A 15,720-nucleotide genomic window follows, 5' to 3' on the forward strand; every position below is an offset into this window, starting at 1 on the left:
CTTTTCAAACTTCAATTCCATATTCGCAATGGAATATGTATCAGAAGGATGGATTTTTCTTTTGAAAAATTCACAAAAAATTATTTTGTCACATTAACAAATGCTAAGGTGTAAGCATATGTATATTAGTTGGTAAAGTAATTTAATTATGGAAAAAATAACACATAACTAAGAAGAAAAAAGAAATAAAGAGTGACACTGGAGAAAGAGATTGGTTGTGTTATTGCTAAAATTGGCAGAAAATTTTTAATGAGCGGTCCATAATTCCTTCCGCCCAATTGGTGAGAAAATCTAGATGTTACAAAACATCCTATAAAACAAAAAATGAACGGCTGAAATTTCTCCATTGCCACGTGTCGCTCACTCAACGGTTCTTTTCACCCTCTTCTCTCAACAATTTTGTTTTTGTTTTTGTCTCTCTCTCTCTCTCTTCTTTCTCTTCAAAAACCTCCAATCACATGTATTCAGAGAAAAAAAAGGAAATGAAAGAGAAATAAAAAAGAAAAAAAAGAAAAATTGAGTGAAATCAAGCCATCAGCAAGAAGGAGAGGCTAGCATTGCTCTCAAAATCCTAAAGATAAGAGAGTGAAACCCAAAACCCTTTCCTTATCCTATCTTCTTCTTCTTCTTTTTTGATTTTCAATCACTTCTCTATTCACTCACTCACTCAAACTTTCATAATATACTATCCTTCTCTTTTTTTCTCATTACCCATTTCCCCATTTCCTCTCATTTCCCCTCAAAACCCCTTTTCTCCGTTTCCCCATCTTAATCTCATCTGAATTCACTACTCATGATTTTTGTTCATTTGGGTCACCAACAATTCTCTTCAAACACTTGAAACTTTGTTTTCTTTGGCCTCTCAATCTGAAAAAAGGAGTCTAGGATATGGCTCCAAGGTCTAGCAGAGGAAAACCCAACAAAGCAAAATCTGAAAAGAAGAAGAAAGAAGAGAAAGGTTGGGTTTCTAATTGATATTCCCTTTTTCAGTAATGTTATCCAATTCTGATTTGGGGTCTTTTTTTTCCTAATTTCTTGTAGTGATTCCTAGTGTTGTCGACATTACTGTTCTTACTCCTTATGAATCCCAAGTTGTTCTCAAGGTTCGTTTCGTGGCTTCTTTCTTCTAATTTGTTCTTGTTCTTGTTTTGTGTCTTTGTTTTTGAAGTTTATTTTAAGAGGGGTTTTGTTGGATTTTTGATCTTTTGTTACAGGGTATCACTACTGATAAGATTCTGGATGTGAGGAGACTGTTGGCTCAGAATGTAGAGACATGTCACCTAACAAATTATTCTTTATCCCATGAGGTTTTCTCTTTCTTTATAACTCATTCTTTAGTTCTTTATTGGTTAATGTGTATGTTTTCTTTATTTTTAAACTCTATGGTTTTTTATTATTATTTTATTCTTTACAGGTCAAGGGGCAGAAATTGAGTGACAAAATGGAGATTGCTAATCTCAAACCTTGTTTGTTAAAAATGGTTGAAGGTAGGTAAATGGCAGTGCTAAACTTGCATCATCATTCTTCAACTACCATTTCAATCTCCATTGTTTCATTTATTTTGTCTCTTAGATTAAATTAGATTAAGATTGTGTCCTATTTGCCCTCTTTGGTCATCAATAAAAGTGGCTTTGATGTTAAAAAAGAGTTGTATTTTATTTAGGAGAACGAATAAGAATTTAAGAACAGTGGAAAGGGTGTTTGGAATCTTTACTTGATTCTTGGTATAGAAAAGGTATCTGTCTTTTCTAACCCAAATTTGGTAAACACTGCCTTTAAAGTAAATGCCAAAATGTAGAAAGAAAGAAGAAAAAAATGAAGAAAAGACGCCATTTTCTCTAAATTTTGAGATAAATATATAAATATATATACACTGTTAATTTTTTTGCTCTTTGTTTCTGAGAAAATCTGCATAGGATGGTTTTGCTCTTTGTTTATGAGAAAATCTGCATAGGATGGTAACAACACTGCACAGATTGGGTTCTCAGAAATATTGAAAATTTTCGATCCCATTTGAGAACTATTTTGTTTTTTTGTTTTCTTTTTGAAAATTATACCTAGGAACACTACTTCCCACTACCAAATTCCTTTACTTTGTTATCTGTTTTTGTGATTTAAAAAATCAAGCCAAATTTTGAGAACTAAAAAAAAGTAACTTTCAAAAAGTTATTTTTGTTTTTGGAATTTGACTAAGAATTCAATAATTACGATGCAAAACATTGTAAGAAATATGACTGATATGGACTTAATTTTCAAAAACAAAAATAAAAAACTAAATGATTACAAAATGAGATCAGTTTTTACTTGTGCATATTCTAATTGATACATGTGTGTATTTACAGAGGACTACTCCAATGAAGCTCAAGCCGTGGCCCACGTTCGGAGGCTGCTGGACATTGTGGCCTGCACCACCAGGTTCTGCAAGCCGAGGCGCGCCTCAACGCCGGAGTCTCGGGCCAAGAAGAATAGCAGAGTACATAATCATGCCAATATGAATTCCTCTTCTCCTGTGGACGGGGCATCGGAAGTTCGATGTGGGTCCCCGTCTTCTCAGCCGGAGCCATCTGTCTCGGTTGTTTCCGACAATCTTGGAATGGCTGCCATTCATCCGACGCCAAAGCTCTCCGACTTCTTCGAGTTCTTCTCCCTGGCCCACATCTCTCCTCCTATTCTACGTGAGTGAGAAATTATTGAAGTATACTAGAGACTAGTTACAATGAATACATTTTCCTTGTTTTCTAGTCTCACAACTGCAGGAGAAAAATGAATAAAGACAGGTTGCTTTTCCATTGACAAAAAGTTTTTGTTCTGTATGCTTCCCAGAATTGAGGAGATGCAACTTGAAAGGTGCAGCGGACGAGAAACGCGATGGAGCTTACTTTGGAATGCAGGTGCTGTTCTTTTGAATGATTCGTTTAGATTTGTTAAGAAGATGCTCTTGCTGAAGAACTGAACTTTCCTTGTGATGCAATTTAACATTTCCCAACAATTATGCAGGTTAAAATATGCAATGGAAAACTAATACAAGTAACTGCCTCAGCAAAGGGATTTTATACTGCAGGAAAGCAGTTTGTACAAAGCCATTCTCTTGTGGACCTTCTGCAGCAACTCAGCAGAGCTTTTGCCAATGTGAGTTCTTCGAATTTAGCTCTATTCAATTCGATAATGCTGTTTCATTTGCAAAAAATTCAAGAAAGGGAACGGTTTGATTCGCTTTGTACAACTAAAAAATTGTGAAAAATGTGCAGGCATATGAGTCTTTGATGAAGGCGTTTCTTGAACATAACAAGGTAAGTTATATCTTTTCAAAAGCTACCATTTTGTTTAAGCTTAAGCTAAATGGTTATATGGTGTTTTCTTATCAGTTTTTGTCTTTTTGGGTTTAGTTTGGAAATCTTCCATATGGATTTCGGATGAATACTTGGCTTGTTCCTCCATCTGTCATTGAAACTCCATCAGACTTGCCACCATTACCAGTAGAAGATGAAAATTGGGGTGGCAATGGCGGTGGCCAAGGACAAAACAATGACCATAATCTACGGCCGTGGGCTACCGATTTCGCGGTATTGGTAAAGCTTCCTTGCAAAACCGAGGAGGAGAGGATTGTCCGAGACCGGAAAGCATTTCTACTTCACAGCCAATTTGTTGACATTGCAATACAAAAAGCTGTTTCAACAATTTCTAGTCTTATAGATTCCAACTCAGCAGGACAAGTTACAGTAAAATCGCCCGGCATTGTTTATGAGGATCAAATTGGAGACTTATCTATCGTGATAAGACGTGATCCAATCGATGCAAGTACAAAGCCTGTGGTGAAACTCGATGGTTATGGATTAGATGGTGTATCTGATGAGGAAGTTGCACAAAGAAACTTGCTAAAGGGGCTGACTGCAGATGAAAATGTAGTTGTTCAGGTAAGATCTCAAGCTGATATGATCAAATCATATTTTACCATCATCTGTATTTGATTTTCTTGTCAAAAGAATTGAAACATTTTGAGTAAACTTTTGCAGGATACTTCCTCCTTAAGTCTTGTCATTGTAAAGCACTGTGGATACACTGCAATGGTAAAAGTCGTCGGTAAAGTAAAGACCGGACAAGATGAGAATCAAGATATTGTAATTGAGGATCAACCAGATGGAGGGGCCAATGCTCTCAACATCAACAGGTCCTAATCCACCGTGCTAATCATAAACAATAGTGATTCTTAACTCATGCCTACTTTCCAAGTATTGATCTACTAAACTCTTATTACAGTCTGAGGATTCAGCTTCACAAAATCAATGCTAATGCACCTGAAGAATGCTTGTTGGCTCAAACAACCTTAGACGATCTTGAATCCTCCCGAGTTTTGGTTCGAAAAGTAATCAAAGAGAGCTTGTCAAAGCTAGAGGAGGAGGCAACAACTTCAAAGAAATCAATTAGATGGGAACTCGGTTCATGTTGGTTGCAACATCTACAAAAACAGGAAAATGAACCAGATTCCAAGTCCAAATCCCCTGAGTATGCCAAGGAGATTGAACCAGCAGTCAAAGGTCTAGGAAAGCAGTTCAAGCTTTTGAAGAAGAGGGAAAAGAAGCAAACCGTGGTCGACAACGAGGAGGAAGAAAAGCATTGTGCAGCTGACAGCCCGAACACGAAAACTGAAACCAACGGTGAGGAAGATCTAGAGAAACTAATATCCAAACAAGCATTGGCACGCCTTAAAGAAAGTGGAACTGGTCTTCATCTAAAGGTTTGCTAGAGATTCTTTACCTTTACTGTTTGTTAAGCAAATCAAACTGTTCCTGAGTAATCTTTGAAATGGACAGACAGCAGATGAGCTAATGGTGATGGCACACAAGTACTATGATGAAATTGCATTGCCAAAGCTGGTAATAGTTGTTGGCTGTTTCTTATATGTGATATAAAGTTTGTGAACCTTTATTATGAATTGTTTTTTAAGTTATCATTTCTATGTGTTGTATTTTTAGGTGACAGATTTTGGGTCACTTGAACTTTCACCTGTTGATGGCCGTACATTAACCGATTTCATGCACTTGAGAGGACTTCGAATGTGCTCCTTGGGTCGAGTGGTGAGAAAATTTTCTTTCAAAAACCTTACATAATGAAAGAATTCCCCTAAACTTCGTCGAGAACTGCAATATTATTCTTGACTTTTCTAAAAATTTCAAAAAGAATATGAATATTTTAGAAACCAATAGTTTATGATTTTTTTGGATTTAAATTTAACCTAAAAAATGTTGAAAAGTACTTACATGTATCTTAGGCTTCATTTTTTTAATTACATTCAATAGTCCAATCATGGTTATTGTCAAAAAAAAATTTTTCAAAATTTATTGTTAAAAAAATATTAGTGATTAAATTATAAGTTTTGTTTTTATTTTGTTATTCAGCTTGTCCAATAACTCTCTAAATTTTTAATTTTATTAATCTATAAAAATAATTGATTTATTAGATATAAATTTAAATTTCATAAACAATCATGTGTCTAGTAAATTTGTCAATATTAAAAATTTCGAAAATTCTATAAGACGAACCTAAATATATAACGATGTTGATTAATACGGGATTTAGGTGGAGTTAGCAGAGAAGCTTCCACACATACAAGCACTATGCATCCACGAGATGGTAATTCGAGCCTTCAAGCACGTAATCAAAGCCGTGATCGCCGCCGTGGAGAACACCGCAGAGCTATCCGCCGCCATAGCCTCGTCCCTGAACTTCCTCCTCGGATGCTACGGATCAGAAGAGGAGGAGAACAACAACGTAAACGAAGACGGAGCTCTGAGACTGCAATGGCTACGCACATTCTTAAGCAAGAGGTTCGAGTGGAGATTGAGCAACGAGTTTCCACACTTGAGAAAGCTTTCCATTCTTCGAGGGATCTGCCATAAGGTAGGGCTGGAATTGGCGCCGAGAGATTTCGATTTGGAATGCCCTAATCCGTTCCGGAGAAACGACGTCGTGAGCGTGGTCCCTGTTTGTAAGGTCAGAATCTTGAATCGATTCATTGCTCTGCATCATCGAATCGCGTGATTGTTGATAATGAATCGGTGATTGATTTCATTGTTTGTTGATTTTGAGTGTAGCATGTGGGTTGCACGTCGGCGGATGGCCGGAACCTGTTGGAATCGTCCAAAGTTGCTCTTGATAAAGGCAAGCTTGATGACGCTGTCAATTATGGAACCAAGGTGCTCTTTTTTCCTCTCAAATAAAATTATTAATTTTAATCTTTTAAAAACAAGGGCCAAAATTACGTTTTTGTCCCTAAATTTTAGGCCAAATTTTTATTTCGTCCCAGATTTTATAACGTTATAATTTTGGGTTTTGTTTGCTTTTAACTTTCATTTAATGCTTACTTTCACTTGGATGTTCATCGGTTAATTTTAAAAAATTAAAAGAATTATAAAGTTTATACTAATTTTTTTATAAAAAATTTTCACATCATAATTAGCTTAAAATTAATGTTAGATATCAAAGTGAGTATTAATAAAATTTGAAGACAAATGGGTGAAATATCAAATCTAGTGATCAAATAGAAATTAAATTCAAAATTGAAAGACAAAAATGTCATTTTGAAAAATGGACATAGAAATAAAAAAACTAGGCTAAAAAACTTGACAGAAATATATCTTTTAAAAAATAAATGATAAATATAGACAATATAAATATAAAAAATTAAGAGTAAAGCAAAGATGGAGAATTTCTCCTCCTATACACCTCATGACTTAAATATTTCATTCTCATTACTTTTTGTAGAATATATCTATTTCCTATACACCTCATGACTTAAATATGTAAATTAGTTGGATTTTGTTAGGAAAAAATTAATTTATTCTGTTGAGACTTGAGAAACACAGAAATTTTAACTGCTTATTCTTAAATTTATGACATTAATTATTAATTGAAAATTTTATAATATTAATTATTTACACAACCTTCAATTTTTTTTAATTTATTTCTATACACGATATTAATCATTTATAATTAATAAAATTTTACGTTCCATATTGCTCCCTTTCGATAAATGATTTAATCAGTAATATTTGAGAAATTAAAGGTCTGTTGGATAAGTTTCTCATTTTTGTTTCTTGTTTCTTATTTTTTAAGAACTAGAAACAAGAATTTTTTTTATTAACTATTTTTGTTTCTTTTTTTTGAAAAAAAAAAGAAATAAAAATAGAAATTTGTTTAATAACCATTTTTTATTTTTCGTTTGTTGTATTTTTTTTTTCCTTTCCTCTTATTTTATAGATTATGTTATAAAATAAAAATACACAACATACATTAAGATATAAAAAATAATTATAAAACATTTATATTATCACATACAAATAATAATTATAAAAAATCTACATTATTAAATACGAATAAGTTTCAATGCAAAATTAACAACAATCATACGGTTATTGTTCTATCTTTCAAGTGTTTCTCAAAAGTGATATGCTATATTATTTTCACTTGAGTTATTCGTTATAAATAATGTTGGACTCAAATCTAAGTCAATAATATTATTGTATAAATAATGTAGTTGTAAAATATTAAAGTTAAATGAATGTCTTATTGAACAAAATTTATATCTTGTAAAATTCTAGTCGGTTTCAAAGGTACTAACTATTGAAATTAAAATAATATATAAACATGCATATTGCAAAATTTAAAATTCAAAATTTAAAATAAAAAAATTGATTATATATATATATATATATATTAAAAATTTGAAAGTAAGGACTAGAATAATATAGAAATCTAACTATTGAAAGATTTCAAAATCCAAAATCAAAATAAAATATAAATATAGCAATATATTAAAATATTTAAAACTAAAAATTATTTAAAATAAAAAATTTATATATAAATTTGGAAATTGAAAATTAAAATAATATATAAATCTAAAAATATTGGAGGATTCTAAAAATTCAAAATTGAAATAAAGCTTAAATATAGCGACATTTATTTTTCTTTAAAAAAATAGCCAAACTAATAAAGAAAATGAAAAAAATATAAAAGACGGAAATAAAAGAAAAGAAATATGAAAAAAACTGAATCAAAAGTGCCTTAATTGGGATGTGAACACATAACCAAGAGGTGTCTAGGCATGCATGTCTACCAGTGAACCAAGGATGGTTTTTGATTCATAAGAAAATGGCTTTATATAAAACAGAAGCGAAATAGGGAAAACTACGTTTTGTAGTTTCTCAAATTTGACCCTATTTTTAGAAATGTTTCTTGAAATTTTTAGGATAAAAAAAAAAACATGGAAGACTTAACTCTGCTTTGGTAGATAGTGATTAAGCTTATATTTGGTGAAGGCATTGGCAAAAATGATTGCTGTTTGCGGTCCGTACCATCGAACCACTGCAAGTGCTTATAGTCTTCTAGCTGTAGTGCTCTACCACACTGGTGACTTCAATCAGGTAGTGCAATTCAATAAATTTATTCAGCGAAAAAAACTAATTTGGGTGTTGGCTTTTAGCAGCAAAAACAGTAGTTGGGTTTAAGAAGTGTTGGTTCTTTCTCTTGTTTTTTGTAGGCAACAATATATCAACAAAAGGCTCTGGATATCAATGAAAGGGAGCTCGGGCTTGATCATCCTGACACGATGAAGAGCTATGGAGACCTTTCGGTTTTCTACTATCGCCTTCAACACATCGAATTAGCTCTCAAGTAAGTTCCAAAGCATGTTATTATATGAAAATAAGTTCCAAAGCATGTTATTATATGAAAATCAACTTTGTTGTTTCGTGTAGTATGGTTTCGTTTATAAAGTAATGGGAAAGTTTAGGGGTTAAATAAAACATTGAGTTCTCATTATGGTTCTTGTACTTGGTGTTTCTTTAGGTATGTAAACCGAGCGTTGTTCCTTCTCCATTTCACGTGTGGACTATCTCACCCCAACACTGCTGCAACATACATTAATGTTGCAATGATGGAAGAAGGTGTGGGAAATGTTCATGTTGCTCTTAGATATCTGCATGAAGCTCTTAAGTGCAACCAGAGGTTACTTGGAGCTGATCACATTCAGGTACCCCTCTGTCTTTTGCGCACACATTCTCATTCGATCAATTGATCAGTCAGTCGGTGAACATACATTCATTCGACCAGGCTGATGCTAATGATTTTTCTCATGAATGGTCATTTTCACTCTGTAGACTGCTGCAAGCTACCATGCCATTGCCATTGCTCTTTCTTTAATGGAGGCGTATTCACTAAGCGTGCAACACGAACAAACAACACTCAATATACTCAAAATCAAACTTGGAGAAGAAGACCTTCGCACTCAGGTTGGAGAATTCACAATCTGTGATGAACTTAATCGTATTTGTGAGTCTGACACTGTTTGACTTCAAATTTGAATGGTATCTGAAGTTTTGCAAGCATGATCTATTCTTGGACAGGATGCGGCTGCGTGGCTGGAATATTTTGAGTCGAAAGCTCTGGAGCAGCAGGAAGCAGCACGTAATGGAACTCCAAAGCCTGATGCACTAATTTCGAGCAAAGGCCACCTTAGGTAGTGATATGGTATTCCCATATTACTTTCTTCCAGAACACTTTTGGCATTTCTCCACACCAAAACTTTTGACCTTTTGTTGCAGTGTATCAGATCTCCTGGATTATATTAATCCTGATCAAGATCCGAAAGGGAATGATGCACAGAGGAAACATAGACGCACTAAGGTAAGCATGTTTTGTAAGTAACATGATTTTTCTCTACTATACAGGAATGCCATGTGTTCACTCTATAGAGTAGAATATTTCTTTTCTTCTCATGCCTCATGATGCCTTAATTTTGCCAGGTAGTGAGTGCAAGTGATAAAACTCATCAGGAGCATCAAAATCAAATGGCTGAGGATGAGTTGCACATTGATACTCCAAGACCAGTTACTGAGTTATCACATGATAGTGTAGTTAAGGAAGTTAAAATCAGCAATTTTTTACATGTAGAGAAAAAGAAATTAGTTGAAAACATCACTGCGATTACGACAGTGGTTAAAAGTGAAACTGTGGAAGAAACTTATTCAGATGATGGGTGGCAGGAGGCTCACTCAAAAGGGCGGTCAGGGCATGTCATTGGACGGAAGGTTGGCCGGAAACGACGGGTTCTGCCTAAGCTAAATGTGCACCACTCTGAATATTCTAATGTCAGACAGAGTAATTACAAGCAGGAAACAATCTCTCCAGTGCAGAAACCAGCAGCTGTTAAGACCATTCAAAGTGGTTTTCCACAGACAAAGCAATCAATTCCACAAAGATCAAGTGCAGGCGATGATTTAATCAAGCTGCAGGCAAAAGCGACAGCTTCCAAGGTCATCTCGCCATCTCCTGCTTCGGTTTCTCAAATAGCTTCAAGATCCATATCTTACAAAGAAGTAGCTCTGGCCCCTCCTGGTACTGTTCTAAGGCAATTGGTTGATACGGAAAATATTAACGAGTTAGAGGAGAAAGTAGCTGAACCCCAGAACCGTAATCATTCAGAAATGGCAAAAAATGATGAAACGAATAATATTTCTGTTGAAGTGATTCAAAAGGAAGTAGTGGAACCAATTCTTAATACTCCTGAGTCAGAAAATCAAAGCCAAGATAGTGAAGAGATGATGTCCTGTTCATCTCCTTCGGAAAAGCCTGCAGAAACAAATGCTAGCAAGCTTTCGGCTGCAGCCGAACCATTCAATCCTGGTACTTCTCTGACTAGTGGTTTAAACACAGCTGCAGTCACTAGCATATATGATGTAAGAGCAAGCCAAGGCGCTCTAGAGCCTTTGCTTCCTCCAGCAACTTCAAGAGTCCCTTGTGGACCTCGATCACCTCTATATTACCGAACCAACAACTCATTTCGTATGAAACATGGTTTTTTGAAATACCAAGCTCCTGTCATGGGAAGAAGTGGATTTGGAGCTGCAACAATGATGAATCCACACGCCCCTGAATTCGTCCCTCAAAGAGCTTGGCAAACAAACCACGGAGAAACAAATAGCAAAGTTCAAACAGAATTGAATCCTCCGCCGAAAACAAGTGTGGACGAAGATGATAAACTGGCTGAAAGATCAACCTCTACAATCGAAAGTAAAACAAAGAAAAGCATCTCCGACTGTGAGAAGTCCGAGCTTGCAAGGCAGATATTGTTGAGCTTCATTGTGAAATCAGTTCAGAACAATATGGATTCAGGTGTTGATGAACCTTCAGGTAAAGAGAAGTTCAAACCTTCAGAAAACTCATCAGACGCAATAGCTAACGACAGTGCCATAATCAAAATTTTATATGGGAACGAAGGACAGTTACAGCTGTCAGGTGATAACCAAAACGAGAAGGGCGGCGATGTAAATAAGAATAAAGCCGGGGATGGTGAAGGATTTATAGTGGTTAAGAACAGGAGAAACAGACAGCAGTTCACAAATGGGGTGGCTGGTCTGTACAACCAGCATTCAATCTGTGCTTCTGTTCGTTGAGATTATTAGGCAGAATGAAAGAAACTGATCCCAGAGTCACTAAGAAATGGCTGTCTGTGGCGCTGCTCATTCTGATTTCAAATCTGGAAAGAAAAGGATGCAATTTTGCGCGGGAATAAAAACAGTGAATCTGGGCAAACGGATATGAAAGGCAAGTTTCATCTTTTTAATTTTGATTCTGCTGATTTAGTAGTTAGCAACCCCACTTGTGAGCGTGCTAATAATCTTTGCAAAAGTGCTTTTTTCTTTTTCTTTTTCTTTTTCTTTTTCTCCCCGTTTTTTGTCCATTATCATTGAATTTTCTTAGATCAATAAAAGGGTAAATTTAATAAGTTCAAACTTTCTCTCCTTTTGAACCCTACCGCATCACATTTCTCTCTGTTCCATTTCCACTACCACCATTAGTCACAAACGCAAGGAAATCTCTTGAAATCCAGACAACTTTCTCATCATCTGATCTGACAATTGAATCACAGCCGTTGAAGGCGTTTGTACTTGAGGTGTGTTTGTTTTTTTTATTTTAAGTAAGTTGGGGACTAAGAACCAGAGGATTTAAAGGTGGGAAGCGTTAGAATGAATGTGTGTTTAGATAGTTGGGATTGGGATTGGGATTTTGTTAGATAGTAAAGCTTAGTACTTGGTATGGTACAAATAGAATGCTGGATTTCTGAGCCGCCGCCTGACCAACGCCTGTCGCTATTAAAATCAACGGCTACTGCCACTGGAATCATTAAAGTGAATATCACCAAAGAAACATAGTTGACTATACACTAATTTTAAGTACTAGATTTCTAATCTTATAATTTTACTGAGATAGCTCATTTTCTCATCTCAAAACTTTGAAATGTAACTCACATACCAAGTTACCAACCTAACCATTTAGCCTCCCGAACTGAATTTGGATATTGGATGATTTGTCCCTATATGAGGTGCAATAACGCAGTCCACTTATGCACATTTCATTTCTACCTATTTAGCGGAATATACGCTTTTTAAACCTATATCTATCCAACCCTAAGAAACATGACATCTCTGTCTAGGAAAACTAAGATGAAAAAATACAACGAGGAGTAATTAAATCCTCATATATGCTACAGTAATTGATTTATATTTAAGTTGATACGACTAGACAGTTATTAGAAGCGTATCCACAAGACAAGCATAGCCTTGTATTTTCAAGCATCAAGTTCTGATAGTTTTTTCTTTAAAAGATGCATCTTTCTTTTCTATTTGTCCACCCCATTACTTTCTTCTGCCCCAAACAAAGAGAACTTCATGAAAGAGACCGGAACATGTGAATTCGTATTGAATGGTTACTAGAACACAATCCTATTAAGCTAAAATCTCATTCAGTAGTGTTTCCCGAACATAAATTGTATAGATTCTCACTTACACAAATCACTGGTAATAATGAAATAACAATATATGATTGAAGAGAGAGAAGTTTAAGAAGAAACAGAATGGTTTCTGTTATTACAATTGGAAGGAGAAGAAAGAGGAAACAATGGCAAAAGGTGAGGCGGGTCGGACCCTCCGGGAGTGCTAATCGGACTCGGATGCAAATAAAACCCTTTTTCCGCAATTGCTCTCTCTTCTTCTTCACACGGACTCCCACGTCCAATAAATTCCAACGTCGACACCGGCGACACCATTCCGATTCCTCCGGCCGCCGTGTATCCGCTGTTCAGCTCCAACTCCAGCTTCTTGCTACTCCGCCGCCGTTCCTGAAGCCGAAACGCTGCCGGTGGGCGGTTGGGTGCTCCGGTTAGCTTCTGTACGATTGCTCGGAATGTTGATGGGTCAGCTTCGACGAAGGTTGTGGTGGCGGAGTGGACGACTGCGGTGGGGTTGGTGGTGGCCATGGGGAAAGAGTATTTCAAAAAACAGAGTCAATGGAGAAAGAAGGGAGGCGAGTGTGGGGGCTTTTATTGTGTGGAGAAAGAGAATTGGGAATTTTAGAGGTTGAAAAAAAGTTACTTTGCTTTTTTGAAATTATTATTTTTATTTTGTCATAAGGAATGATCTTGCAATGAAACTTCTTCGATCAAATGGAAAAGAGAAAAAGAAAAAGGTTACATTAATAGTCAATGACCTAATTAAACCTTCCTTTGATTTGTCATTCCCTTTGTTTGCAAGTTGCACTTTTGAATATTGAAAATCATTCTCAATTTGGCTTTCTCTACACTCTAGACTATGAGAAAGAAAGGAAAAAGAACCAAAAAAAAAAAGTGATAGAAAATGTCACTACTGAGCTTATTTGAGATTTAAGAAGTTGAAGGATAGTATCTTCATATCTCAATTAGTTAAATACTCTTAATTGGTCAATCTTCATAAATTTGTCAGCATAAACATATTTCAATAGCTAAGACATCTATTCATTTTAGGGGTATTCAAAAAATTCGACAACCTGTACAATTCAGACTACCCAACTAAAATTATAAGGGTTGGGTTAGGTCTCCAGTTGACTAAATAAAAATTCGGGTTGACCCAACCCAATCCGAATTACATATATATTAATTAAAAAAAAGTTTATAATTTGATTACTCTGGGTTAATGAATTTACGATTTTTAATATATATTTTTAAAAATTGTTATGATGTTCCTATTTATTTAAAGCTTGTAATAAATAAGGTTTTTAACATTTGAATTGTATGAAATTTTAGTTATTATAATTTTACGTATTTTAAATTAATAAGAAAAAAAAATAAGCTATAACCTAACAATCCCTCAAATTTTAAGGGCTGGGTTAGGCTGGAGATTTTGTTAGGGTATTTTGGGTTGTTAACTAACCAATCCGAATTTTCGAGTTGATTCAAAAAACGCCCTCAATCTAATCCTAATTCAACTCATGTACATTCCTAATTTATTTATTTGACTTTTGAAGTCAAAAATTCATATTCTTACTTCATAGTTTGATATAAACATCAACAATGATGGTTGCAAATTTATTGATCTTTTCTTTATTATTCGTAAATTAATATGAGATTATATTTTTTGCCCTAGTGAAAAGAAAGGAAGGAAATTTTTCAATACCAGTGGATATGAAAATAATTTTATGCTACCTTTATTTATTGTTTGCCACATCATCATAGTGATACATACAAAATTCAAAGAGTCACGACTATGAGTGGACATAATGAATGAAGAGGTAGAGAGGTGGCATTGAAAATTGAATGCGTGTTTGTGGATTTGAAATTTTGTGTTGGGACTTTGCATTGAAATGGACTTGTGATGAAGGGGTCAACGTAGAGCACATTGAATTTCCAAACAAACATAAACTAAGCTCTAAAATTTAAAGCATCTTTGGGATCTTCCATTAATTACTCCCAACAACAATAGAAAAGTTAAAGAAAAAGCTCTAGAACATATGTCAATTCCAACATAGATTAAATATTTGAATTCTCATTTTCATATATATATTTGTAATATGTTAGATGGAAGAAATTGAATCTCTGACCTTGAAATCGATAATACAAATTTTATGTCAGTTGAGTGATGCTCATTTTGACACATAGAGTAGTTACATGAACAAAACAATGACACACACATCATAATGTTCATGTATATACTTCAAAATTTGTAGATGAATATTAACTAAATAAAATTTAAGAATTGAGAATCAATACATAGGAAAAAATCACTATTGATTTAATCCAGATTTGAGAGCTTTTGAGAAAAATTGACACTCATAACGTCTATTTTTATCTTTTTAAAGAAAAAAATATATTAAAATGTAAAAACAAGAAGTGATTTCCATCCAAACAAGTTATGTGTGAGATTAGTGGAGTTCTTTCAAAATCCCATTTTTCTTCCCTTTGCTTTGTGAATGAGTTAAGGAATAATTAGGGTTGACAAATTCAAAAGCCATATGAACCCTTTTTTCAACCTTCTTATGAGTCATGACTTTGCTTTACACTCTTTCTTCCTTTTTCCTTTTATATTTGCTTTTGAAATTTACTTTATGCTTTGCTTTGCTTTGCTTTCTATTAATTGGAATGGCTTTGCTTTGTCAACCCTTTCTACATTTTCCTTCTTCCTTTATTGGGAATTAATTACTTTCTTTTTTCTTTTCAATGCCAACTCTTGCTTGTTTCTTTCTTTTATTTTATTTTCCCTTTTGTTGTCTTCTCTCTCACTATTCTCTTCTAGTTTTTCTTTTTGTCGGCTTCACATGTTTGTTACAGTCATATTTAATAACTCTCCATAAACATATCTATATATATGTTGGTATATCCGTCGATATATCCATAAATTAAAAATTTCGATATTG

General features: G+C 34.5%; 2 protein-coding genes across 2 annotated transcripts; one reads left to right on the forward strand and one right to left on the reverse strand.

Annotated features, from left to right (window-relative positions):
- The first annotated feature begins 471 nt into the window (after window positions 1–471).
- LOC120085752 (Tetratricopeptide repeat (TPR)-like superfamily protein) lies at window positions 472–11,782 on the forward strand. The gene is made up of 22 exons (XM_039041931.2): window positions 472–958; window positions 1,042–1,103; window positions 1,215–1,307; window positions 1,415–1,487; window positions 2,343–2,675; window positions 2,824–2,891; window positions 2,998–3,129; window positions 3,249–3,290; window positions 3,387–3,914; window positions 4,014–4,168; window positions 4,258–4,735; window positions 4,812–4,874; window positions 4,974–5,075; window positions 5,578–5,991; window positions 6,093–6,194; window positions 8,316–8,420; window positions 8,537–8,670; window positions 8,845–9,028; window positions 9,156–9,287; window positions 9,402–9,514; window positions 9,600–9,681; window positions 9,801–11,782. Exons 1-22 carry the CDS (start codon window positions 889–891, stop codon window positions 11,448–11,450), a joined length of 5,115 nt encoding a protein of 1,704 aa, XP_038897859.1. The 5' UTR covers window positions 472–888; the 3' UTR covers window positions 11,451–11,782.
- Window positions 11,783–12,808: 1,026 nt separating this feature from the next.
- On the reverse strand, window positions 12,809–13,612 carry LOC120085753 (VQ motif-containing protein). Its single transcript, XM_039041932.2, has one exon. It carries the CDS (start codon window positions 13,310–13,312, stop codon window positions 12,896–12,898), a length of 417 nt encoding a protein of 138 aa, XP_038897860.1. The 5' UTR covers window positions 13,313–13,612; the 3' UTR covers window positions 12,809–12,895.
- Window positions 13,613–15,720: the final 2,108 nt, after the last annotated feature.

The sequence above is a fragment of the Benincasa hispida genome, chromosome 9, assembly GCF_027475165.1.
Source record: "Benincasa hispida cultivar pf3 chromosome 9, pf3_genome.v1.1, whole genome shotgun sequence".
In the NCBI taxonomy this organism is placed as follows: Eukaryota; Viridiplantae; Streptophyta; class Magnoliopsida; order Cucurbitales; family Cucurbitaceae; genus Benincasa; species Benincasa hispida.

Bases quoted from the DNA above. Each gene is read 5' to 3' on its own strand.
- LOC120085752 (XM_039041931.2), top strand. From the start codon at position 889: ATGGCTCCAAGGTCTAGCAGAGGAAAACCCAACAAAGCAAAATCTGAA. The intron at 1,488-2,342 runs GTAGGTAAATGG...GTGTATTTACAG, and splicing joins TTTGTTAAAAATGGTTGAAG to AGGACTACTCCAATGAAGCT. The intron at 5,992-6,092 runs GTCAGAATCTTG...TTTTGAGTGTAG, and splicing joins GCGTGGTCCCTGTTTGTAAG to CATGTGGGTTGCACGTCGGC.
- LOC120085753 (XM_039041932.2), bottom strand. From the start codon at position 13,312: ATGGCCACCACCAACCCCACCGCAGTCGTCCACTCCGCCACCACAACC.